The sequence below is a fragment of the Mesoplodon densirostris genome, chromosome 1 (assembly GCF_025265405.1).
Source record: "Mesoplodon densirostris isolate mMesDen1 chromosome 1, mMesDen1 primary haplotype, whole genome shotgun sequence".
NCBI classification, from domain to species: Eukaryota; Metazoa; Chordata; class Mammalia; order Artiodactyla; family Ziphiidae; genus Mesoplodon; species Mesoplodon densirostris.
Window position 1 is genome coordinate 223,489,969 of NC_082661.1, and position 25,966 is coordinate 223,515,934.

The 25,966-nt window shown below is 38.0% G+C and overlaps 1 protein-coding gene across 1 annotated transcript in view; it reads right to left on the reverse strand.

Moving 5' to 3' along the window:
- MANBA (mannosidase beta) overlaps positions 1 to 25,966 on the reverse strand; it is a 129,337-nt gene that overhangs the window by 52,570 nt on the left and 50,801 nt on the right. Inside the window, exons 8-11 of the mRNA XM_060115533.1 lie at positions 19,231 to 19,382; positions 10,006 to 10,123; positions 8,297 to 8,383; positions 4,800 to 4,967 (exon numbers count right to left, since the gene is read on the reverse strand). Coding sequence (XP_059971516.1) covers positions 4,800 to 4,967; positions 8,297 to 8,383; positions 10,006 to 10,123; positions 19,231 to 19,382 — 525 coding nt within the window. The remainder of the gene's footprint in view (positions 1 to 4,799; positions 4,968 to 8,296; positions 8,384 to 10,005; positions 10,124 to 19,230; positions 19,383 to 25,966) is intronic.

The following is a 25,966-nucleotide window of genomic DNA, read 5'->3' on the forward strand; positions in this document are numbered from 1 at the left end:
GCAAGATCTTTTTTGACCCACCTCCTAGAGTAATGGAAATAAAAACAGAAATAAACAAATGGGACCTAATGCAGCTTAAAAGCTTTTTCACAGTAAAGGAAATTATAAACAAGATGAAAAGACAACCCTCAGAATGGGAGAAAATAATTTAAAACAAATGAACAGACAAAGGATTAATCTCCAAAATATACAAGTAGCTCATGCAGCTCAATATCAAAAAAACAAACAACTCAATCCAAAAATGGGTGGAAGACCTAAATAGACATTTCTGCAAAGAAGACATACAGATGGCTAAGAGGCAAATGAAAAGCTGCTCAACATCACTAATAGAGAAATGCAAATCAAAACTTCAATGAGGTATCACCTCACACCAGTTAGAATGGGCATCATCAGAAAATCTACAAACAACAAATGCTGGAGAGGGTGTGGAGAAAAGGGAACCCTCTTGCACTGTTGGTGGGAATGCAAATTGATACAGCCACTATGGAGAACAGTATGGAGGTTCCTTAAAAAACTACAAATAGAATTACCATTTGATCCAGAAATCCTGGGCACATATCCAGACACAACTATAATTCAAAAAGACACATGCATCCCTATAGCCAAGACATGGAAACAACCTAAACGTCCATCAACAGATGAATGGATAAAGAAGATGTGGTATAGATATACAATGGAATACTACTCAGCCATAAAAAGAATGAAATAATGTCATTTGCAGCACCATGGACACAACCAGAGATTACATACTAAGTGAAGTAAGTCAGAAAGAGAAATACAAATACCATTATGTTATCACTTAAATGTGGTATCTAACACAAATGAACCTATCTACGAAACAGAAACAGAATCAAGGACGTAGAGAACAGACTTGTGGTTGCCAAGGGGAAGGCGGGTGGGGGAGGGGTGGACTGGGAGTTTGAGGTTAGCAGATGCAAACTATTATATATAGGATGGATAAACAACAAGGTCCTACTGTATAGCACAGGGAACTATATTCAACATCCTATGATAAACCATAAAGGAAAAAATATTTTTAAAAGAATATATATATATGTATAACTGAATCACTTTGCTGTACAGCAGAAATTAACACAACATTGTAAATCAGCTATACTTCAATAAAAAGATAAATTACAATAAAATCTATGCCCCCCAAAGGCACTAGGCCCAGACTGTTACATGGGTGAATTTGTCTCAATAAAACCAATAATCTCTATTGTATTCCTAGATATTAAAAAGGAAAAGGCCCCTAACTCATTCTGAGAGGTGAGCACAAACACATACACACCAAATGCTACAAGCTGGGTTCTATGGTCCAAATCTTTCTTGCCAATTATGTTTAGATAGCATTTTTTAATACTGAATATAAATATTATGAGACCCAACATCCATTCTCCTATTACCACAGTCCCCTCTTCTCTCTTTGTGAACCTTAACTACTCCACTTGACTCAACTTTTTAAAACAGATTTGGCTCCTCTAGGCATTTGAATTTACAATTCTTACCACATACCAATTTCACTTGTGAATATGAAATTTTAAATTCTACCAAAATCTTAGCAAACCAAATCTAGCAGAGCAAAAGAACAAGGTATTATAACTAAATAGAGCTTAGATTACAACTAGCTTATCATTAGAAAATTAATTCACAGTAGTCAGTATATTAATATATTAAAGAACAAAAAAATGGGGGAAAAAAGAAGTGGTATATCAATGAGTCATTTAATATAGAGATTCTCAGCCTTTGGGGATTCATGGATGGGCTCCAAAGAGTCCATGACAACTTGCAATTCTAAGCGCAATATGGGTGTATGGGTGTATGGTTGGCGAGTTTCACAGACACATTAGTTCTCAAAGAAGTCCACAATTCATGAATCCTTTCCTATGTTGCAGCATTATAATAGACTACTCTGCATTAAAATGATATTGCTGAAGGCCACGCTAAAAACAGGACAGAAGAATAAATAATATCAATATTCATACTGATCCATTTTTAAGACAGATTCTTAAATTCGACTTCATTAAAAAGCATGACAGGCATACAACTGTTACTACAAATTGAAGGTTTCTGGTAACCCTGCATCAAGCAAGTCTATCAGTGCCATTTCTAACTGCATTTGCTCATTCTGTGTCTGTGTCACATTTTGGTAATTTATGCAATAATTCAAATTTTTTAACTATTATACTTGTTATGGTGATCTGTAATCAGTGATCTTTGATATTATTATTGTAATTCTTTTGTGGCACCACAAATCCATCCATATAAGATGGCAAACTCAATCCATATGTGTTGTGTGTGTTCTGACTGCTCCACTAACCAACCATTCCCCCATCTCCCTCCCTCCAGACCTCCCTGTTCCCTGAGACACACAGTATTGAAAGTAGGCCAATTTCGTGTTCAAGTGAAAGGAAGAGTACGTGTCTCTCATTTAAATCAAAAGCTAGAAATGATTAAGCTTAGCGAGGAAGGAACGTCAAAACCCAAGACAGGCCAAAAGCTAGGCCTCTTTCACCAGGCAGTTAGCCAAGTTGTGAATGCAAAGGAAAAATTCTTGAAGAAAATAGAAAGTGCTACTCCAGTGAACACATGAATGATAAGAAAGCAAAACAGCCTTATTGCTGATATGGAGAAATTCTGGATAGAAGATCAAAACAGCCACAGACTCTCTTAAGCCAAAGCCTATTCCAGAGCAAGGCCCTAACTCTCTTCAATTCTATGAAGGCTGAGAGAGGTGAGGAAGCTGCAGAAGAAATGTTTGAAGCCAGCAGAGGTTGGTTCATGAGATTTAAGGAAAGAAGCCATCTCCATAACATCAAAAAGCAAAGTGAAGCAGCAAGTGCTGATGTGTAATAGAAGCTGCAGCAAGTTATCTAGAAGATCTAGCTAAGATAATTTAAAAAGGTGGCTACACTAAACAACAGACTTTCAACGTATGAAACAGCCTTCTATTGGAAGAAGACACCATCTAGGGCTTTCACAGCTAAGGAGAAATGAGTGCCTGGCTTCAAAGCTTCACAGGACAAGCTGACTCTCTTGTTAAGGGCTATTGTACTTTTAAGTTGCTCATTTAGCAATATGCTGATTTACCATTCTGAAAATCTGAGGACCCTGAAGGATGATGCTCAATCTACTCCGCCTATCTCTATCAGTGGCACAACAAAGCCTATATGACAGCACAGCTGTTTACAGCACTGCTTGCTGACTTTTTTTTTCTTTTTCTTTTCTTCTTTTTTTTCACGGGAGCATAGGCTCCGGACGCGCAGGCTCAGCGGCCATGGCTCACGGGCCCAGCCACTCCACGGCATGTGGGATCCTCCCGGACTGGGGCACGAACCCGTGTCCCCTGCATCGGCAGGCGGACTCTCAATCACTGTGCCACCAGGGAAGCCCCTGCTGAATACTTTAAAACCACTGTTGAGACCTATTGCTCAGAAAAAAAAAGATTTCTTTCAAAATATGACTCATTGGCAACACACCTGGTCAACCCAAGAGCTCTGATGGAGACGGACAACACGATTAATGATGTTTTCATGCCTCCTAACACAACATCCATTCTGCAGCCATGGATCAAGGAGTAATTTTGACTTTCAAGTGTTATCATTTAGGAAATACACTTTGTAAGGCTATAGGTAGAAATTCCTCTGCTGGATCTGGGCAAATTCAACTGAAAACCTTTTGGAAAGGATTCACCATTCTAGATGCCATGAAGAACATTCATGATTCATGGGAAGAGGTCAAAGTATCAACATTCACAGGAGTTTGGAAGAAGTTGATTCCAGCCCTCATGGATGACTTGAGGGGTTCCAGACTCCAGTGGAGGAAGAAACAGCAGGTGTGGTGGAAATAGCAAGAGAACCAGAATTATAAGTGGAGCCTGAAGATGTGACAGAATTGCTTCAATCTCATGATAAAACCTGAACAGATAAGGAGTTGCTTCCTACAGATGAGCAAACAAAGGGGTTTCTTGAGATGGAATCTACTCCTGCTGAAGATGCTGTAAATAAAGACTGTTGAAATGGTAATGAAGAATTTAGAACATCACATAAATTTAGTTGATAAAGCAAGGGCAGACTTTCAGAGAATTGACTCCAGTTTTGAAAGAAGTTTTACTGTGGGTAAAATGCTATCAAACAGCCTTGCATGCTACAGAAAAACAGCTCCTAAAAGGAAGAGTCGATCGATGTGGCAAAGTTGGTCGCTGTCTCATTTTGAGAAATTCCCACGGCCACCCCAGCCCTCAGCAGCCACCACCCTGATCAGTCGGCAGCATCACCATCGAGGCACAGCCCTCCAGCAGCAAAGAAATTATGACTCGCTGAAGGCTCAGATAATGATGAGCCATTTTTACCAATGAAGTATTTTTTAAATTAAGGTATGTACATTGTTTTTTAAGACATAATGCTATTGTACCCTTAACAGACTACAGTATAGTATAAACATAACTTTTTTTTTTTTTTTTTTTTTGCGGTATGAGGGCCTCTCACTGCTGTGGCCTCCCCCGTTGCGGAGCACAGGCTCCGGACGCGCAGGCTCCGGACGCGCAGGCTCAGCGGCCATGGCTCACGGGCCCAGCCGCTCCGCGGCATATGGGATCCTCCCAGACCGGGGCACGAACCCGTATCCCCTGCATCGGCAGGCGGACTCTCAACCACTTGCGCCACCCGGGAGGCCCAAAACATAACTTTTCTATGCACTGGGAAACCAAAAATTCATGCGACTAGCTTTATCGCAATATTCTCTCTATTGTGATATCTGGAACCGAACCTGCAACATCTCCGAAGTATGTCTGAACTTACTTCGAGGACAATCCTTCGGATGTTTTTCACATACAGTGTCACATAATCATCGATGTAGGTAGACAGGTGGCTGGACTGTATACCATACCAGTTCAACACCAGCGCTGCTTCATTTTCATTATTTCCACTCCATGTGAGGATGGAGGGATGAGATTTCAGTCTCCTGACCTAAAATTGAAGAAAACATAAAATAATTTTCAAATGCTCAACATAAGAAAGCTCAGAGCTGTAATTACTCATAAAATTATAGCCATTGTCTTTCTGCACATGTATTTTGACTTACCAGGAACTCATCAGAAAATGAGCAGTAATGTTACATGTGGGAAGACATTTTAAGAAATCGCTGAGATTCTTTTTATCTGGATTTTATAAACATTGGGGAAATAGGGTTCCTCTTCTCGCCATATAACTAAAGAAAATGTAATCCCTTTCACTAAAAGAGAAAAATAAATCAACCTCATCATTATCTGACTTGCCACAAAAAGATTCTAAGAAATACAAAAGGCAGGAGACGTTACATTACAGGGCTTAGCTTCTCAAGAGCAAGTTGGAGTTTTCTGCGAAGAAACAAATGAGGCAGAACAAACTCTACTGCTGAGAGAGGGACTGAAGTTCCCACACAGTTTCCACCAAGATCAGAAAACCACGAGGACAGGTAGAGAGGGTTTTACAAAGCAAGTGAGTACCAGACACACTCTGAAAGTTAAGGACAAATATATGGAATATTCTAAAGGAAAAAAGATTAGGACATCAAGAGGATGTCCCCTGAAATAACTATCAATGTCCTGTCTTAAGAAATCAACTGGACTTCCCTGGTGGTGCAGTGGTTAAGAATCCACCTGCCAATGCAGGGGACACGGGTTCAAGCCCTGGTCCGGGAAGATCCCACATGCTGCGGAGCAACTGGGCCTGTGCGCCAAAATTACTGAACCTGTACTCCAGAGCCCGCATGCCACAACTACAAGTAAGTCACTGAATATATCTAAACATAGAAGAAGAAATTAGGGAATCTGAAAATCTTGCCTGCCTTAAGAGTTGAGGTCTGCGTAAACTGGGCTCACTGCCAGCCCTACATAAAAGTCTTAAGGATCCAGTTCTTCTGACACACTGGAAGATGTAGCCCAGCAGAAGAAGGCAATTAAATCTCTTTGCCAACAACGGAGTGAGTCAATGGTCAAGAGATTTTCGAACATGTTTTAGCAATATAATCTCATTGGTATTTATAGCTTCTCTTGCACTGTAATGGATGATTACGTGATGGATCCCAGCTGATGTTCTCTCTGTGGTCTCCACTCAATATGCGAAGTAACCCATACATGAAGTAGAGATGCATTAAGGATATCTTAAAGATATATATCTCACTTAAAAAATTAAAGTCTTGTGTTTTTTCTTAACCAGTCTTATAAACAGTATTTCCTTATTTGCCTCTGTATTTGCCCATGTTAAGTGAGGGCTGTGACCAACTGTGAAACGAATGTTTATGGTACTGATGAAAACACAAACACAGATACTGAAGAGACAAAAAGCTTCAGTGACTCTGTGCTACACACACCCTTCAAACTGACCTAGAATTTTCTGGTGAGCTTTCCTTTAAAATTTTAATAAACTCTGCATTAAAAAGTTCTCCTCTTTAAAATATATAAAAGAATTGAAAACACATAGATATCATATTTTACTTGTGTGAAAGAAAATTAAAAATAAAACTGAAATGTTTACAACCTATATAACTATAATTAATATTTTAAAAGTTATTCATTCGTCCATCCATCTATACATCTGATGAATAATACAGCCAGATCATGGGGATATACAGGGAGGAACATGCCCTAGGCCTCAGGGATATTATAATTTTGATGCAGTGACAAAATATTGAAAAAGTAATTTCAAGTGTGATATATGTCGCAAAGGGAAAATGACCTAATCTAGACTTGCAGACATAGAAAGCTTTTTCCCAGGGAGTCATGCCCAAGGTAAGATGGGCCAGAAAAAAATGAGCGAGGTGGTCCACAGGAGAGGGTAATAGAGAAGGCGATCCAGGGCACAGAGAGTACGGGGAAAATGGTGCTTGATGAGGCTGGAGAGGGAGGCTGAGACAGGATAGTGCATGGTGAGGATCTTTAATTTTCTCTGGAGGGCTCTGAGCAAGGGACGATTCAATGTTCACTTTCTAAACTTCAGAAAACTACAGAAAACGAATTATGACATGGTGAATGATTATAAGGCAATCACACTTATAACACACAATCCAGACTAAGAAAGAAAACTTTACCAAGCACCCCAGAAGCCCTCATGTACCCCTTCCTAATCATAGCCCCTCCTTCCTTCCAAAAGTAACCACTTGAATGTTATAATAATCTTTTTTTTCACTTCTTTTGGGTTTTCACACAAAAATACATTCACAGACACTCTAGTTACGAACTCGTGGATTTTAACATACTTGATGGATTTCGATCCACTGACATTCTTATCCTTAATGAATTTCAAGTTGTCCCACTTTTGGTTGGTCAGAGTCTCATCAAAGTTCTTTTAACATATCTTTGATAGCTTCCTTGTTATTGGTATGCCAAAATATTTCAGGATCATCTAGTATATTTCCTGTCCCAGACTTGGTATCAGCCATTTCTCTAAGAACACTTCTCTTAGTGGGAAAGATTATTTCAATATAAGAATGCTCAAGGGCTTCCCTGGTGGTGCAGTGGTTGAGAGTCCGCCTGCCGATGCAGGGGACACAGGTTCGTGCCCCGGTCCGGGAGGACCCCACATGACGTGGAGCGGGTGGGACCGTGAGCCCCGTGAGTCATGGCCGCTGAGCCTGCGCTCCACAATGGGAGAGGCCACAGCAGTGAGAGGCACACGTACCGCCAAAAAAAAAAAAAAAGAATGCTCAATATGACTAGGTTGTTCACTGTTTCTAGGTCTTTTCAGTGGACAGAGCTAGGATATAATCACTTCTTTGCATTCATAGATCGATAAATATAAAAGTGTTTATATGTGGAATGTAAAAGAAATCAAGGAGTCAAGAATCACTTAAAATTTTTGACCTGAGAAATTCAAAGACTGGCATCGCCATTTATTGAGGTGGGGAAAACTGCAAGAAAAGCAAGTCTGGGGAAGGTAATATAAGTTTGGTTTGGACATGTTACATTTGAGATTCCTATTAGACCTCCAAGTAGAGGCACCAAGTAGGCAGCTGGATAATAAAGAACCAGCAGATAAATCAGGGCCAGGAATAAATCTGACAGTCATCAGCCAATAGGTAGAGTTAAAGTCATGAGACTGGGTGGAATCGCCTAGGTAGTCAATTACCTGACTGATTTTTTTCATGGGATTTAGTAAAGAGAACAAAAAGAAATAAGGAGAAGAAACTAAACACAACACTGTAAATCAACTATATTTCAATAAAAGTTTTTTAAAAAAAGAAGAAACAAGGAGAGGTTTAACAAAAGGCAGAACTAAAACTTAAGCCTTTATTTCTACTTGAAATGGTAATAACATACCTGGTAAGCAACTTCTGCTCTCACTGAATCCATGAAATCCTGATCAGTTGGGTAAAGCGCACAGGCAAACATAAAATCCTGCCATACCTATCAAATCAAATAAAAGGCAATATAGCACTTCCATAGATTTTACTGCACAGAAAGAAATTCTTCATTCTGAACTTTGGGCATTATCTTTCATGCAAATGAAAAATCAATTTAGCCCGATGAGTGTGATCATTTGAGCATCACAAAGCATGAGGCACTGGGAAAGGCACTCACAGACTCTCTGGAACTGTAGGGAAACCTGAGAAGAGAAAATGTTAGGTAGGCAGAAAAGAAAAAGAAGAAAGGGGAATTCAAATAATGAAACAGTGCTTGTGCTGAGGGGAGTATGAAATTTGGTAAGAAGCTTTCTCCCAACCCCTCCTCACTCCTGATTCACTCTGATTTTCACCAGGAATTTGGTACTGAGTGATGGCCCAGACTGTTAAGAAACATATTTTGTTTATAAAGGAATTAACTTCATGGCCAAAAGGATCACTACATGGACAGTTTAGAAATGAAACCACTTAAGTGCATTGCTAGGGAGGCCATTATGATGCAGTAGTTTAGAGCACAGAGCCTAAATCTGTTGGACTGACTCAGAACTTCAGTTCCACCATATACCCACTGTGTGAGTTTGGGCTAGTTAACCTCTCCACGTGTCAGTTTCCCTACCTGTAAAACGGGGATAGAGAACAGTAACTACCTCATAGAGTGGGCATGAAGCTAAAATACAATAATAGCTGCAGAGCGCTGAGAACAATGCCTGGAATATTACAGAATATTGTCACATCATCATGACCATCAGCATTGTCAATATTATTAAAATTACTACTCTGCTATGAAGTGCTTTGTATTTTAGAACTGTAATACTAGAACTAAAAGACTATATTTCCTTTGCTTAACCCTCACCAATGCAAACTATGTTCAGAGTACTTAATGATAATATTAAGCACAGCTTTTAAAATTTAATTTTATCATTTTTCTTCTCTCTAGGTCTTGTTAGATCTCCTTAAAGTTAAAACTTTTTAATATTTTATTTTCTTTTTTATGCTTACCCTCCTATCACAAAGATAATTACAAAGAAAATATAGATATACGCTTAGATATAACCAATATGCAGAATGTCTATCATTTAAAATAATTATGATATTCACTATCAACTATGGCTCAGGGTTTGCGAGATGCCATTTATTCCTTTGCAGAAAAGTGGAACATCATTCCTGGCTCTGAGAAAAGAAGGAATGGGCTATGATATCACTTAAACGTGGAATCTAAAACGTGACACAAATGAATTTATTTATGAGACAGAAACACAGACATAGAAAACAAACTTATGATTATCAAAGGGGAAGGAGCTGGGGAAGGATAAATTAGGAATTTGGGATTAGCAGATACAAACTACTATATATAAAATAGATAAACAACAAGGTCCTACTGTATAGCACAGGGAACTACATTCAATATCCTGTAATAAACCATAAAGGAAAAGAATATGCATATATATGTATAACTGGATCACTTCACTGTACACCTGAAACTAGCATAACATTGTAAATCAACTACACTTCAACGAAAAAAAAACACAAAGGAATAGGCAATATCACCCACTCAGAACACTGGAGGTCAAACAGAGGATACAGTAACAAATCAACAAAGAAAATAATGAGCTGTCAATTACTCACCATTATTCCTAGTTCATCACAGAGTTCATAGAATTCATCCTGCTCATAAATTCCTCCTCCCCAAACCCGGAGAGCATTCATGTTAGCATCCACAACAGACTGCAAAAGGAGCCGTAATCTACAGAAGAAGTTTTAAAAACAAAAGCCAGTTTGAAACCTTGGGGATGTTAAAAAAAAAAAGATAAAAAAAAACACATTGTGGTTGATGAACACATTTCAAATAGCTGTTAGAAGGACACATTTTTAAATTATGATGGTTTGGATACAACGCTAAGTGAAGAAAGTGAGACAAAATTATATACACATTAACTGTAACCACATTAAATAAACAAACCTATAGAAAAATTATGGGTGAAATCTTTTCTATGCCTTCTAAATTTCAGTCATTCTATTACACTATTTTTAAAACTAAATTTTTGTTTTCTTTTTGTTTTTTGTATATTTATTTTTTTAATATCTTTATTGGAATATAATTGCTTCACAATGTCGTGTTTCTGCTGTACAACAAAGTGAATCAGCTATATGTATACATATATCCCCATATCCCTTCCCTCTTGAGCCTCCCTCCCATCCTCCCTATCCCACCCCTCTAGGTCATCACAAAGCATTAAGCTGATTTCCCGGTGCTATGCAGCTGCTTCCCACTAGCTATTTTACATTTGGTAGTGTATATATGTCAGTGCTACTCTCCCACTTCATCCCAGCTTCCTCTTCGCCCCCTGTGTCCTCAAGTCAGTTCTCTACGTCTGTGTCTTTATTCCTGCCCTGCCACTAGGTTCATCAGTACCGTTTCTTTAGATTCCATATATGTGCATTAGCATACAGTATTTGTTTTTCTCTTTCTGAATTACTTCACTCTTTATGACAGACGCTAGGTCCATCCACCTCATTATAAATAACTCAATTTCGTTCCTTTTTATGGCTGAGTAATATTCCATTGTATATATGTGGCACATCTTCTTTATCCATTCATCTGTCAATGGACACTTAGGTTGCTTCCATGTCCTGGCTATTGTAAATAGAGCTGCAATGAATATTGTGGTACATGACTCTTTTTGAATTCTGGTTTTCTCAGGGTATGTGCTCAGTAGTGGGATTGCTGGGTCATATGGTAGTTCTATTTTCAGTTTTTTAAGGAACCTCCACACTGTTTTCCATAGTGGCTGTAACAATTTACTTTCCCACCAACAGTGCAAGAGGGTTCCCTTTTCTCCACACCCTCTCCAGCATTTATTGTTTGTAGATTTTTTGATGATGGCCATTCTGACTGGTGTGAGGTGATACCTCATTGTAGTTTTGATTTGCATTTCTCTAATGATCAGTGATGTTGAGCATCCTTCCATGTGTTTGTTGGCAATCTGTATGTCTTCTTTGGAGAAATGTCTATTTAGGTCTTCTGCCCATTTTTGGATTGGGTTGTTTTTTTGATATTGAGCTGCATGAGCTGCTTGTAAATTTTAGAGATTAATCCTTGTCAGTTGCTTCATTTGCAAATATTTTCTCCCATTCTGAGGGTTGTCTTTTCCTGTCGTTTATGGTTTCCTTTGCTGTGCAAAAGCTTTTAAGTTTCATTAGGACCTTTGTTTATTTTTGTTTTTATTTCCATTTCTCTAGGAGGTGGGTCAAAAAGGATCTTGCTGTGATTTATGTCATAGAGTGTTCTGCCTATGTTTTCCTCTAAGAGTTTTACAGTGTCTGGCCTTACATTTAGGTCTTAATCCATTTTGAGTTTATTTTTGTGTATGGTGTTAGGGAGTATTCTAATTTCATTTTTTACACGTCCAGTTTTCCCAGCACCACTTACTGAAGAGACTGTCTTTTCTCCATTGTATATTCTTGCCTCCTTTGTCAAAGATAAGGTGACCATATGTGCATGGGTTTATCTCTGGGCTTTCTATCCATTTCCATTGATCTATATTTCTGTTTTTGTGCCAGTACCATACTGTCTTGATTACTGTAGCTTTGTAGTATAGTCTGAAGTCAGGGAGCCTGATTCCTCCAGATCTGTTTTTCTTTCTCAAGATTGCTTTGGCTATTCAGGGTCTTTTGCGTTTCCATACAAATTGTAAATTTTTTTGTCCTAGTTCTGTGAAAAATACCATTGGTAATTTGATAGAGATTGCACTGAATAGAAGTACCATATGACCCAGCAATCCCACTACTGGGCATATATCCTGAGAAAATCATAATTCAAAAAGATACATGTACCACAATGTTCATTGCAGCACTATTTACAATTGCCAGGACATGGAAGCAACCTAAATGCCCATCAACAGATGGATGGATAAAGAAGATGTGGCACATATGTACAATGGAATGTTATTTTCTGCATCTATTGAGATGATCATATGGTTTTTATCCTTCAGTTTGTTAATATGGTGTATCACATTGACTGACTTACATATGTTGAAGAATCCTTGCATTCCTGGGATAGACCCCACTTGATCATGGTGTATCATCCTTTTAATGTGTGGTTGGATTCTGTTTGCTAGTATTTTGTTGAGGATTTTTGCATCTATGTTCAGTGATATTGGCCTGTAGTTTTCTTTCCTTGCAACATCTTTGTCTGGTTTTGGTATCAGGGTGATGTTGGCCTCATAAAATGAGTTTGGGAGTGTTCCTCCCTCCGCTATATTTTGGAAGAGTTTGAGGATAGATGTTAGCTCTTCTCTAAATGTTTGACAGAATTTGCCTGTGAAGCCATCTAGCCCTGGGCTTTTGTTTGTTGGAATATTGTTAATCACAGTTTCAACTTCATTACTTGTGATTGGTCTGTTCATGTTTTCTATTTCTTCCTGTTTCAGTCTTGGAAGGTTGTCCTTTTCTAAGAATTTGTCCATTTAATCCAGGTTGTCCATTTTATTGGCGTAGAGTTGCTTGTAGTAGTCTTTTATGACACTTTGTATTTCTGCAGTGTCAGTTGTTACTTCTCCTTTTTCATTTCTAACTCTGTTGATTTGAGCCTTCTCCCTTTTTTTCCTGATGAGTCTGGCTAATGGTTTATCAATTTTCTTTATGTTCTCAAACAACCAGCATTTAGTTTTATTGATCTTTGTTATTGTTTCCTTCATTTCTTTTTCCTTTATTTCTGATCTGATCTTTATGATTTCTTTCCTTCTGCTAACTTTGGGGTTTTTTTGTTTTTCTCTAATTGCTTTTGGTGTAAGGTTAAGTCATTTATTTGAGATATTTCTTATTTCTTGAGGTAGGATTGTATTGCTATAAACTTCCCTCTTAGAACTGCTTTTGCTGCATCCCATAGGTTTTGGGTCATCGTATTTTCATTATCATTTGTTTCTAGGTACTTTTGATTTCCTCTTTGATTTCTTTAGTGATCTCTTGGTTATTTAGTAGCGTATTGTTTAGCCTCCTTGCGTTTGTATTTTTTATAGTTCTTCTCCTGTCATTGATATCTAGTCTCATAATGTTGTGGTCAGAAAAGATGCTTGGTATGATTTCAATTTTCTTAAATTTACTGAGGCTTGATTTGTGACCCAAAATGTGATCTATCCTGCAGAATGTTCCATGTGCACTTGAGAAGAAAGTGTATTCTGTTGTTTTTGGATGGAATGTCCTATAAATAGCAATTAAGTCCATCTGGTCTAATGTGCTATTTAAAGCTGTGTTTCCTTGTTTATTTTCATTTTGGATGATCTGTCCATTGGTGTAAGTGGGGTGTTAAAGTCACCCTACTATTACTGTGTTATTGTTGATTTCCCCTTTTATGGCTGTTAGTATTTGCCTTATGTATTGAGGTGCTCCTATGTTGGATGCACAGATATTTACAATTGTTATATCTTCTTGGATTGATCCCTTGATCATATAGTGTCCTTCCTTGTCTCTTATAATAGTCTTTATTTTAAAGTCTATTTTGTCTGATATGAGAATTGCTACTCCAGCGTTCTTTTGATTTCCATTTGCATGGAATATCTTTTTCCATCCCCTCACTTTCAGTCTGTATGTGTCCCTAGGTCTGAAGTGGGTCTCTAGTAGACAGCATATATACGGATCTTGTTTTTGTATCCATTCAGCCAGTCTGTGTCTTTTTGTTGGGGCATTTAATCCATTTACATTTAAGGTAATTATTGATATGTATATTCCTATTACCATTTTCTTAATTGTTTTTGGTTTGTTTTTGTAGGTCTTTTCCTTCTCATGTGTTTCCTGCCTAGAGAAGTTCCTTTAGCATTTGTTGTAAAGCTGGTTGGTGGTGCTGAATTCTCTTAACTTTTGCTTGTCTGTAAAGCTTTTGATTTCTCTGTCAAATCTGAATGAAACCCTTGCTGGGTAGGGTAATCTTGGTTGTAGGTTTTTCCCTTTCATCACTTTAAATATATCTTACCACTCCCGTCTGGCCTGTAGAGTTTCTGCTGAAAGATCAGCTGTTAACCTTATGGGGATTCTCTTGTATATTATTTGTTGCTTTTCCCTTGCTGATTTTAATATTTTTTCTTTGTGTTTAATTTTTGTTAGTTTGATTCATATGTGTCTCAGTGTGTTTCTCCTTGGGTTTATCCTGTATGTGACTCTCTGCATCTCCTGGACTTGACTATTTCCTTTCCCATGTTGGGGAAGTTTTTAACTATAATTTCTTCAAATATTTTCTCAGACCCTTTCTTTTTTTCTTCTTCTTCTGGGACACCTTCAATTCAAATGTTGGTGCATTTAATGTTGTCCCAGAGGTCTCTGAGACTGTCCTCAATTCTTTTCATTCTTTTTCCTTTATTCGGCTCTGTGGCAGTTATTTCCACCATTCTATCTTCCAGCTCACTTATCCATTCTTCTGCCTCAGTTATTCTGCTATTGATTCCTTCTAGAGTATTTTTAATTTCAGTTATTGTGTTGTTCATTACTGTTTGTTTGCTCTTTAGATCTTCTAGGTCCTTGTTAAATGTTTCTTGTATTTTGTCTATTATATTTCCAAGATTTTGAATCATCTTTATTATCATTACTCTGAATTCTTTTTCAGGTAGTTTGCCTATTTTCTCTTCATTTATTTGGTCTTGTGGGTTTTTATCTTGCTCCTTTGCCTGTAAGATATTTCTCTGTCTTCTCATTTTGTCTAATTTACAGTATTTGAGGTCTCCTTTCCCTAGGCTGCAGGGTCGTAGTTCCTCTTGCTTCTGTTCCCTGCCCCCAGTGGTGGGGTTGGTCCAATGTCTTGTGTAGGCCTCCTGATGGGAAGGACTGGTGCCTGCGTTCTGGTGGGTGGAGCTGAGTCTTTTTCCTCTGATGAGCAGGGCCGTGTCAGGTGGTATGTTTTGGGGTGTCTGTGAGCTTAGTATGACTTTAGGTAGTCTGTGTGCTGATGGGTGCGTTTGTGTTCCTGTCTTGTTTGTTGTTTGATGTGAGATGTCCAGCACTGGGAGCTGCTGGCAGTTGGGTGAAGCCGGGTCTTAGATTCAGATAGAGGCCTCTGTGAGAGCTCTCAGAGGTTAATCTTCCCTGGGGCTGGAAATTCTCTACTAGTCCAGCATCCTGGACTCAGTGCTCCCACTCCAGAGCCTCAGGCCCGACTTCTGGTCGAGGGACCAACACCCTGCAAGTTGCTTGTCCCAGCAATAAAGGGGTTTAAAAAAAATTCTTTTTAAGTCTAACAAAACCCCAAATGGTAAAAAGTAAAATCAAACAAATAGAAATAGAAACAAGGAAATGCTCACACACAAAGGAAACAAAAACAGAACCAAGTAAAGCAAATAGCAAGAGAACAACCAGACAAACAAAAGAACCCAAGAACAAAATCAAGCAATTAAGAAGAAAGCCGACAAAAACCCAAAACCAAAAAACAAAACCAAAGCAGAGTGCCAACCAAATAAAGCAAGGAAACAAAACAAACTGAAAAAAAATGACATTTTAAAAAAGAAAAAGAAGAGAAAGAGAAAGCGGAAAGAAGACAGAACAGAAAAGCAACGTAGGAACAGAAATCTAAAAAAGTAATAATAAAATAGGAAATATATTAAAGAAAAAAAAGACAAACAAAACCCCAGAGAAATGTTAAAAACAAAACCAAACAAACAAAAACAGAAACAAGGAAATACACACGTAAAAGAAACAAAAACAGAGGCAAATAAAACAAAAAGCAAGAGAACAACCAGACAAATAGAACTCAAAAATGAAATCAAACAATTAGGATTAATACTAACAAAAACACATAACCTAAAAACAAAACCAAAGCAGTGTGCCCACTGAAGAATAAAGCAAGGAAATAGAACAAACTGATAAAAATGATTTTAAAATAATAATAATAAAATAAAAAGGGAAAAAACACAGAACAGAAAAGCAAAATAGAAATGGAAATATTAAAAAAATTAAAGAAAAAGAGGAAGAAAAACATAAGGGAAAAGAACACAGAACAACAGAAAAGCAAAGTAAAAATAGAAATATATAACAAAATAAATATGTTATAAAACACAGAGATCCCAAAAGACTAAATTAAAAAAAAAAACTAAAACAAGAACAAACACAAAAAGAAAGAAAAAGAAACCAAAGGAAAAAAAAAAAGAAGCCAGAACCAACAACAGAATGAATCAAAACATAATAAAATAAATAGTAATAATTATGTTTCCCTGGGGTCTCTGCTGTGAAGGTCCTTGCACACGCCGTGAGCCATAGCCCCCCTCCGCCTCCCCAGGAGCACCCCCTCTGCCTCTGGGCTGGTCTCTGAACCTGCTGTGGGCCCTGTGGGGACCCCTCTGACTCTGATGTGGCCCAGTTCCTGCGTGTGCTGCCCCCAACGTCCACAGCTGCCAGAGCTGGACCGTTTTCATTTGTGGGAACACTCATTGTCTACTCAGATTTTCCATAAATGCAGGGTCTTCCTAGCTGATCATGGGGATTTAATCTGCAGCTTGTACAGCTGATGGAAAGATTTTCCATCCTCTTCCTTAGTCACCCCATCCCTGGGGTACAGCTTTGGTTTTATCCCCACCTCTGCGTGTGGCCCGCCCACAGGAGTCTGGTCCTGAGGCTGCCTTGGAGCTCCTGGGTCTGGCCCTGTGAGTACCAGGTGCAGAGGTGGTATGACTGCTTGGATCACAGGTGCCCCAGCGGCGCCAAATGCACAGGGGAGCCAGCGGCCATGGGTGCAAGAGATTTGGCCCTAGTGAGGGCCTTTTCCAGCACCCAGCATAAGGCATGTGAGGGCCAGCCCTGGCTGGGGTTTTTCTGGCACCCAGCAGCAGGCATGTAAGGGCCAACCCTGAGAGGGTGGTTGTTTTTTTTTTTAATTGCCCTGCAGCCAGCACATGAGGGCCAGCTCTGAGGGGTCTTTTTTATGTCTCAGCAGCCAGCACACAAGAGCCAGCCCTGAGCGGGCTTCTTTTATTGTTGTTGGCAGGCAGCGACATGTGGGGAGGGAGAGGTTACAATAGTGGCTCCTCCCCCTGCGTGGGACTCAGCAGTAGTGCCCTGCTTCCATGGCAGTCCAGTCTTCCTCCATAGGCATTCCCTGCTGCAGATTTCTTCCCTCCCATCCCCTCAGTCTGTCTCCCCACAACGAACAGCAGTTCTCGCTCTGGGCCTGTTCTCCAATCCCCACACACCAGTTCCCAGCCCCCTTGCACACCTGTGAACACACATCCCAGTCCGGGGCACATAGGCCTGAGGTATGGACCGTCTGTGTAGTTCTCACTCTGTTCCGTCTGCCACAGATCAGCAGCTTCGAGCTCTTCCGACGGCGTCAAATGCTTCCATTCTGTCCTAGTGGATTTCCCCATCGGAGAGGGGGTATCCCCATTAGAGAGGGGGTTTCCCCACATTCGGGAATCTCTCCTCTGCTTCAGCTCCCATCTCCTGGGGGTGCAGGTCCCATCCTGCTTCCTTTCCTCCTCCTTCTCCCTTCCTTTTTTCCATCCTACCCAGTTATGCAGGGATCTTTCTAGTCCTTTCCATTGTCCAAGGTCTTCTGCTAGTTTTCAACTGGTGTTCAGTGAGAATTGTTGTATCTATAGATGTATTCCTGATGCATCCATGGAGAGAGATGAACTCCACGTCTACCTGCTCCTCCACCATCTTGAATCCTCCTAAATTTCTGTCTTAAAGTTACTCCTGTAGAAAAATACTGTAAACCTTGGAAAGTATGTGCTTATTTTATATAACCATTTCAAACTATACGATAAAAATCAAATTTTGAATATTAGTATTTAGCTCTCTCTCATCCCTTTTTACAATTCCTCCAGTCCAGTACTCTTTTATCTAGTAAACTTCCTTTCTGCTTTTCCAATTTCTATTCACATCATCCTCAGGTAAGTACAGAAATTTTCAGCCACGTTGACAGCATGTACCCTCCATTTCCAGAACAGCATTCAGAAAGGAAGGAAAAAGGCCAGTAACAGGATGACCATGCACTCAGAGCACCGTGCTCCCAGCAAAAGCACCTATGGGCAGGTTTACTAATTGACCTAACTGTGCTGTACAGCCACTGCCAACCTGCCAGGAGTGGAAAGGAGCATTTGAAAAGAAGAGTCAGCAAATTATCTGTGTTTTGTCTGGAGAATGATTTCATTTTCATATGAAATTCAAAACATTATACACATTTTGAAGTAAAAGGATATTACTACAACTTTTGGCAAAATTAGAGTTTACTTACCAACCACATCTACATTCTAAACATAATATACATGAATGCATGTTTGTACATTTAAATAAGTTAAATGTGTTTATTTTCACTTTACAAAGCTTATTTTCACTATTACAAAGATAGTAGTTTATAAACCTAATCAGGAAATACTTTCTTGTTAAGTTCTATTCTCAAAGCTTCAGAAAAACACTTTGAATTTTTAAATTTCTTTAGTTCTCTTTATTAAGGTAAAATTGAAAGAATGTGCAAATACCTTAGCATGAAAAGGTAAATATGGGTTCCCATTTTTTTAAGTGTGAAAAAAAAAAGGTATTCTTCAAAAAAAAAATCCAAATGTAATCATATTTTTCCCCCAAAGGGGCTAACTATCCAAAATGTGCATTAGTCATTTTCTTGTTCCTCTAGAAACAATTTATAAAAGTTGGATGATTTCAGCAGTCTCAAATAGTTTAGCTGTAAGACTACCTATAGCTCATGAGAATGAAATAAATGATTTTAAAATCCTTTCCAAAGTTTCCATCATCCTAGAATTATATATTACCTCTTGGTTCCTTCCACTGGAACTAAAAAAGTTAAAATGAGTAGCTCTTAAGCTCTGTGGGACTGATAATATGAAGAGGAACAAGAAATAAAAGATGATAACTTACAAGGCAGAGGTTACTCGATCCTGGAATGAATCTGGGGGGATCCAATTCGAGCCTTTCAGAAATATGGGAAGTCCATTAATTTTGAAGTAGAAACTCAGACCACGAGATCCTTTTATGGGCTCTTCTATAAGTTCCACTGTCCTAAAATAAACCTATTATTAACAGAATTAAATAATGAATATGAAATTTAAAACATAAGCATATGACAAAACCAAACTGTATTGTTTACGATAGCCTTAAAAAAATAAGCAAAAGAGATTTTTTTTAAAGTAAACTTCCAAGCAGTTTACATGAACATAAATTAATGTTAATTTTCTATCTGCTATGAAGCACTTAATATGGAAGTGCACATTTTAGAAAATATATATATAAATAAATTATTGCCAGGTCCTGTTATTTCTCTTTGAAAAGAAAAATACAGAAACCATTAAAGAGTGAAATATACTGTAGTCTGCCCCATGATGTAGGCATTTGCAATTATGTCAAAAGAAATATATTTGAGATAACACTTCAAAATTAAAACAAAAATTGATACTATTTCACAAAAGTGGGGAAAATATGTCACCAGTTAATTTGATGCATCTTTGAAACACACATTCTCATTTCAGTGTTATGAAAATGTGCCAAAACATGTATCTTAGAATCAAAGAAATACAGTACAAGGTATTTCATAAGTTAACAACTTTCCAATTTTAATAGCACATTATTATAAAGTCATTTTGTTTCATGGGCAATTTAATCTTAACTAATTATCACATCAAACTCAATGTCTGAGGCAACACTGATATGGAGACTGGAGATGTCAGTGGTGCTCCAACTGGAAGAAAAGATGGAAGTACACAGTCCAGTGTTATCCTTGCTATGTGAGAAGAAGCGGAGACCTTTGTCCCTGTGACAGTCCAGCCAGGTTTCCCTACAGTTAAGAAGTGAGCAGCAAGACCTTAGATAAAAAAGATTGACATTCTTATCCAAATCTTCATTCTTTCCAGCCATAAACTGGATCAAGTACTGAGGGACACAGTTATATACCAACAAAGCCCCGTCTTGAAACCAAGATTATGCATTTCTTCTCTAGTTAAAAATAATTAATAAATCAACTTATTTCATGTAATGAAAGTGTCCACCATTCTTCCACTTTCTGACCCTTGCCCTAATTAATATGACATGACAAAAGATATCAGAGTTAACTTTATGAGAAGACACAGAACAAGGCCCGGATGAGGAGGATATTGACATGGAATTACCACACCTGTTTTAGGATGCAAAAATGTAAAAAAATAATGGTTACTTTCAGAGGTAACTTTTAAAACATCTTGATGGTAGATTCAAACATCTAGAACAGCAGTTCTTTAAATGTGGCCAGGGGACCATATGAGATCCCCGGGAACCTTTCAACGGGTTTCCTGAGTTCAAAATTATTTTCACAGTAAAGCTAAAACATCATTTGCCTTTTTCACTCTTACTTTCTTTTGAGTATACAGTGGAATTTTCCAGAAGCTATGTGATGTGCAATGACATGGTCATTCTGACAGCTAATGGAATGTGTGCTTGTGTATTCTGGTGTGTTCTACTTCTCTAGCAGAGGTTGAGGGTATGCAGAGGTACATTTCCAGAGATTAACTCAATTTGTTCTCAGTACTACTGTGCTCTTACTAGCTGCCGCTGGTTATTCCTGCTATAACCTCTGTAGCCTCATTACTGTTCAATAAATTCTTATTTTGAATCTCAAAGTTTTCCTTGCAACTTACGCAGAAACACAAAAGGACTAGGTACCTTTTGTTAACTTGTTTCATGTAATATTCTTAAGTTTTCAAATAAAAAGAAATTTTAATTGAGACTCATTTAAACAATATTTTATCTCATTCTAAAAGAAAACTTACTTTTAATGTACTTTTTCCTAATTTTTGTCTTAAATTGCTGTCTTAAAATGGGATTAGAAGACTAACATTCTCACCTACAAACACACTGTCTACATTTAAAAGTGATGAAAAAAATGAAACTGACATATCAGAGAGTCTTCTGACTCAAGGAAGGGAGGAATCTACTCTAAAGAAACTGGGTGAAATGATAAATAAGAAATGAGATTGTGATGAAAGCCATATTGCCCTCTACTTTGTAGATGTTAATAATTTATCTTATTGTATCTTATGCAACGGAACATTTAAAAAATACTATTTATGGTGCCAGTTATGTTGTAGTATCATTTTGAGACCAATCATTCTAAGTATAAAGAAAAAGGAACTGAATATTTTAAACTTAGATGGGTAAAATCTTCAAAAGGCTAACATTCTTTATTACGTTGTAATACATTGTTTTACATCGTATTATAATGTTTTTCAAACTAGAAATGACAAAGCACTAGAGTATCTCATAGGGTTGGTTTTCACACTGCATTTGCTGGAGAAGCACACATATTAGCTGAGAGAGTTTTACAGTGGGTAACACAGCTGGTGCCTCGGCAAAAATTAAGGCAGTGCCTCCAAACTGTGCTAGTAGCCATTTTATCCTTCACTTTCATGCATTATTGGGGGAGGAGGGCAGTTTCACTTCAGGATGTCCTTGATAAAGCAATAAAATTTATTAATTCTATTAAACCCCAACCTTGAGTACACATCACTGTACTAGACTGTAAGATGAAATAGGAACTATGAATAAAGCATCACGCATGATGGATGTCTTAAGGAAAAGTATCTGGGCCACAGTTTGAGTTGTAAGCTGAATTAGCCATCTGGTTTATAAAACCTGGTTCTTTTAACTTGAAAGAACTGCCAGACAAACTATGGTTATTCAGACTTGGTGACTTGGTAGACATTTTCTTGAAAATGACTGAAGTGAGTCTTGTCAGTTCAAGGCAAGTAACAGTTAAAAATTAGGATTTAGGAAAACTTGTACACACAACCATGAGCTTGAGAGCTTCCCAAAAGTCATCAATGGTAATGTTAACAAATTTGAATGTGATTTATATACTAAAATGGCTTAACATTTGAAAACATTTAAAAATCTCCAGACACCAACATTTTTCAAATAACCAATGTATTATATTACAATAACATACATGGATAAAAAATCCATTATGGGAAGCAAGAAGAACTACAATCCTGCAGCCTGTGGAACAAAAACCACAGTCACAGAAAGACAGACAAGATGAAAAGGCATAGGACTATGTACCAGATAAAGGAACAAGATAAAGCCCCAGAAAAACAACTAAATGAAGTGGAGATAGGCAACCTTCCAGAAAAAGAATTCAGAATAATGCTAGTGAAGATGATCCAGGACCTCAGAAAAAGAATGGAGGCAAAGATCGAGAAGATACAAGAAATGTTTAACAAAGACCTAGAAGAATTATAGAACAAACAAACAGAGATGAACAATACAATAACTGAAATGAAAACTACACTAGAAGGAATCAATAGCAGAATAACTGAGGCACAAGAATGGATAAGTGACCTGGAAAACAGAATGGTGGAACCCACTGCTGCTGAACAGAATAAAGAAAAAAGAATGAAAAGAAATGAAGACAGCCTAAGAGACCTCTGGGACAACATTAAAGGCAACAACATTCGCATTATAGGGGTCCCAGAAGGAGAAGAGAGAGAGAAAGGACCTGAGAAAATATTTGAAAAGATAATAGTCAAAAACTTCTCTAACATGGGAAAGGAAATAGCCACCCAAGTCCAGGAAGCACAGTGAGTCCCATACAGGATAAACCCAAGGAGAAACACACCAAGACACATAGTAATCAAATTGACAAAAATTAAAGACAAAGAAAAATTATTGAAAGCAACAAGGGAAAAACAACAAGTAACATACAAGGGAACTCCCATAAGGTTAACAGCTGATTTCTCAGCAGAAACTCTACAAGCCAGAAGGGAGTGGCATAATATACTTAAAGTGATGAAAGGGAAGAACCTACAACCAAGATTACTCTACCCAGCAAGGATCTCATTCAGATTTGATGGAGAAATCAAAAACTTTACAGACAAGCAAAGGCTAAGAGAATTCAGCACCACCAAACCAGTTCTACAACAAATGCTAAAGGAACTTCTCTAAGTGAGAAACACAAGAGAAGAAAAGGATCTACAAAAACAAACCCAAAACAATTAAGAAAATGGTCATAGGAACATACATATTGATAATTACCTTAAACATGAATGGATTAAATGCTCCAACCAAAAGACACATGCTTGCTGAATGGATACAAAAACAAGACCCATATTACATAGCTGTCTACAAGAGACCCACTTCAGACCTAGGGACACATACAGACTGAAAGTGAGGGGATGGAAAAAGATATTCCATGCAAATGGAAATCAAAAGAAAGCTGGAGTAGCAATACTCATATCAGATAAAACACTTTAAAATAAACAGTGTTACAAGAGACAAGGAGGGACACTACATGATGATCAAGGGTTCAATCCAAGAAGAGGATATAACAATTATAAATATATATGCACCCAACACAAAAGCACCTCAATACATAAGGCAACTGTTAACAGCTATAAAAGAGGAAATCAACAGTAACACAATAATACTGGGGGACTTTAACACCTCACTTACACCAATGGACAGATGATCCATAATGAAAATAAATAAGGAAAGAGAAGATTTAAATGACACAATAGACCAGATAGATTTAATTGATATTTATAGGACATTCCATCCAAAACCAGCAGATTACACTTTCTTCTCAAGTGCACATGGAACATTCTACAGGATAGGTCACATCTTCGGTCACAAATCAAGCCTCAGTAAATTTAAGAAAACTGAAATCATATCAAGCATCTTCTCTGACCACAGTGCTATGAGATTAGAAATGAATTACAGGGAAAAAAACGTAAAAAACTCAAACTAATGGAGGCTAAACAATATGTTACTAAATAACCAAGAGAACAGTGAAGACATCAAAGAGGAAATCAAAAAATACCTAGAGACAAATGACAATGAAAACACGGTGATCCAAAACCTATGGGGGCTTCCCTGGTGGCGCAGTGGTTGAGAGTCTGCCTGCCGATGCAGGGGACATGGGTTCATGCCCCGGTCCGGGAGGATCCCACATGCCGCGGAGCGGCTGGGCCTGTGAGCCATGGCCGCCGGGCCTGCGCGTCCGGAGCCTGTGCTCCACAACAGGAGAGGCCACAACAGTGAGAGGCCCGCATACCACAAAAACAAAACCAAAAACAACCTATGGGATGCAGCAAAAGCAGTTCTAAGAGGGAAGTTTATAGCTATACAAGCCTACTTCAAGGAACAAGAAGAATCTCAAGTAAACAATCTAACCTTACACCTAAAGGAACTAGAGAGAGAAGAACAAACAAAACCCAAAGTTAGCAGAAGGAAAGAAATCATAAAGATCAGAGCAGAAATAAATGAAATAGAAACAAAGAAAACAGTAGCAAAGATCAATAAAACTAAAAGCTGGTTCTTTGAGAAGATAAACAAAATTGATAAACCATTAGCCAGACTCATTGAGAAAAAGAAGGAAAGGACTCAAATCAATAAAATTAGAAATGAAAAAGGAGAAGTTACAACAGGCACTGCAGAAATACAAAGCATCCTAAGAGACTACTACAAGCAACTCTATGCCAATAAAAGGGACAACCTGGAAGAAATGGACAAATTCGTAGAAAGGTATAACCTTCCAAGACTGAACCAGGAAGAAACAGGAAATATGAACAGACCAATCACAAGTAATGAAATTGAAACTGTGATTAAAAATCGTCCAGCAAACAAAAGTCCAGGACCAGATGGCTTCACAGGGAAATTCTACCAAACATTTAGAGAAGAGCTAACACCCATCTTTCTCAAACTCTTCCAAAAAACTGCAGAGGAAGGAACACTCTCAAACTCATTCTACGAGGCCACCATCACCCTGATACCAAAACCAGACAAAGATACTACAAAAAAAGAAAATTACAGACCAATATCACTGATGAATATAGATGCAAAAATCCTCAACAAAATACTAGCAAACAGAATCCAACAACACATTAAAAGGATCATACACCATGATCAAGTGGGATTTATCCCAGAGATGCAAGGATTCTTCAACATACGCAAATCAATCAATGTGATACACCATACTAACAAACTGAAGAATAAAAACCATATGATCATCTCAATAGATGCAGAAAAAGCTTTTGACAAAATTCAACGTCCGTTTATGATAAAACCTCTCCAGAAAGTGGGCATAGAGGGAAGCTACCTCAACATAATAAAGGCCATATACAACAAACCCACAGCAAACATCATTCTCAATGGTGAAAAACTGAAAGCATTTCCTCTAAGATCAGGAATGAGACAAGGATGTCCACTCTCACCACTATTATTCAACAATGTTTTGGAAGTCCTAGCCATGGCAATCAGAGAAGAAAAAGAAATAAAAGGAATCCAAATTGGAAAAGAAGAAGTAAAACTGTCACTGTTTGCAGATGACATGATACTATACATAGAGAATCCTAAAAATGCCACCAGAAAACTACTAGAGCTAATCAGTGAATTTGGTAAAGTTGCAGGATACAAAATTAATGCACAGAAATCTCTTGCATTCCTATATAGTAATGATGAAAAATCTGAAAGAGAAATTATGCAAGAACTCCCATTTACCATTGCAACAAAAAGTATAAAATACCTAGGAATAAACCTACCTAGGGAAACAAAAGATCTGTATGCAGAAAACTATAAGATACTGATGAGAGAAATTAAAGATGATACCAACAGATGGAGAGATATACCATGT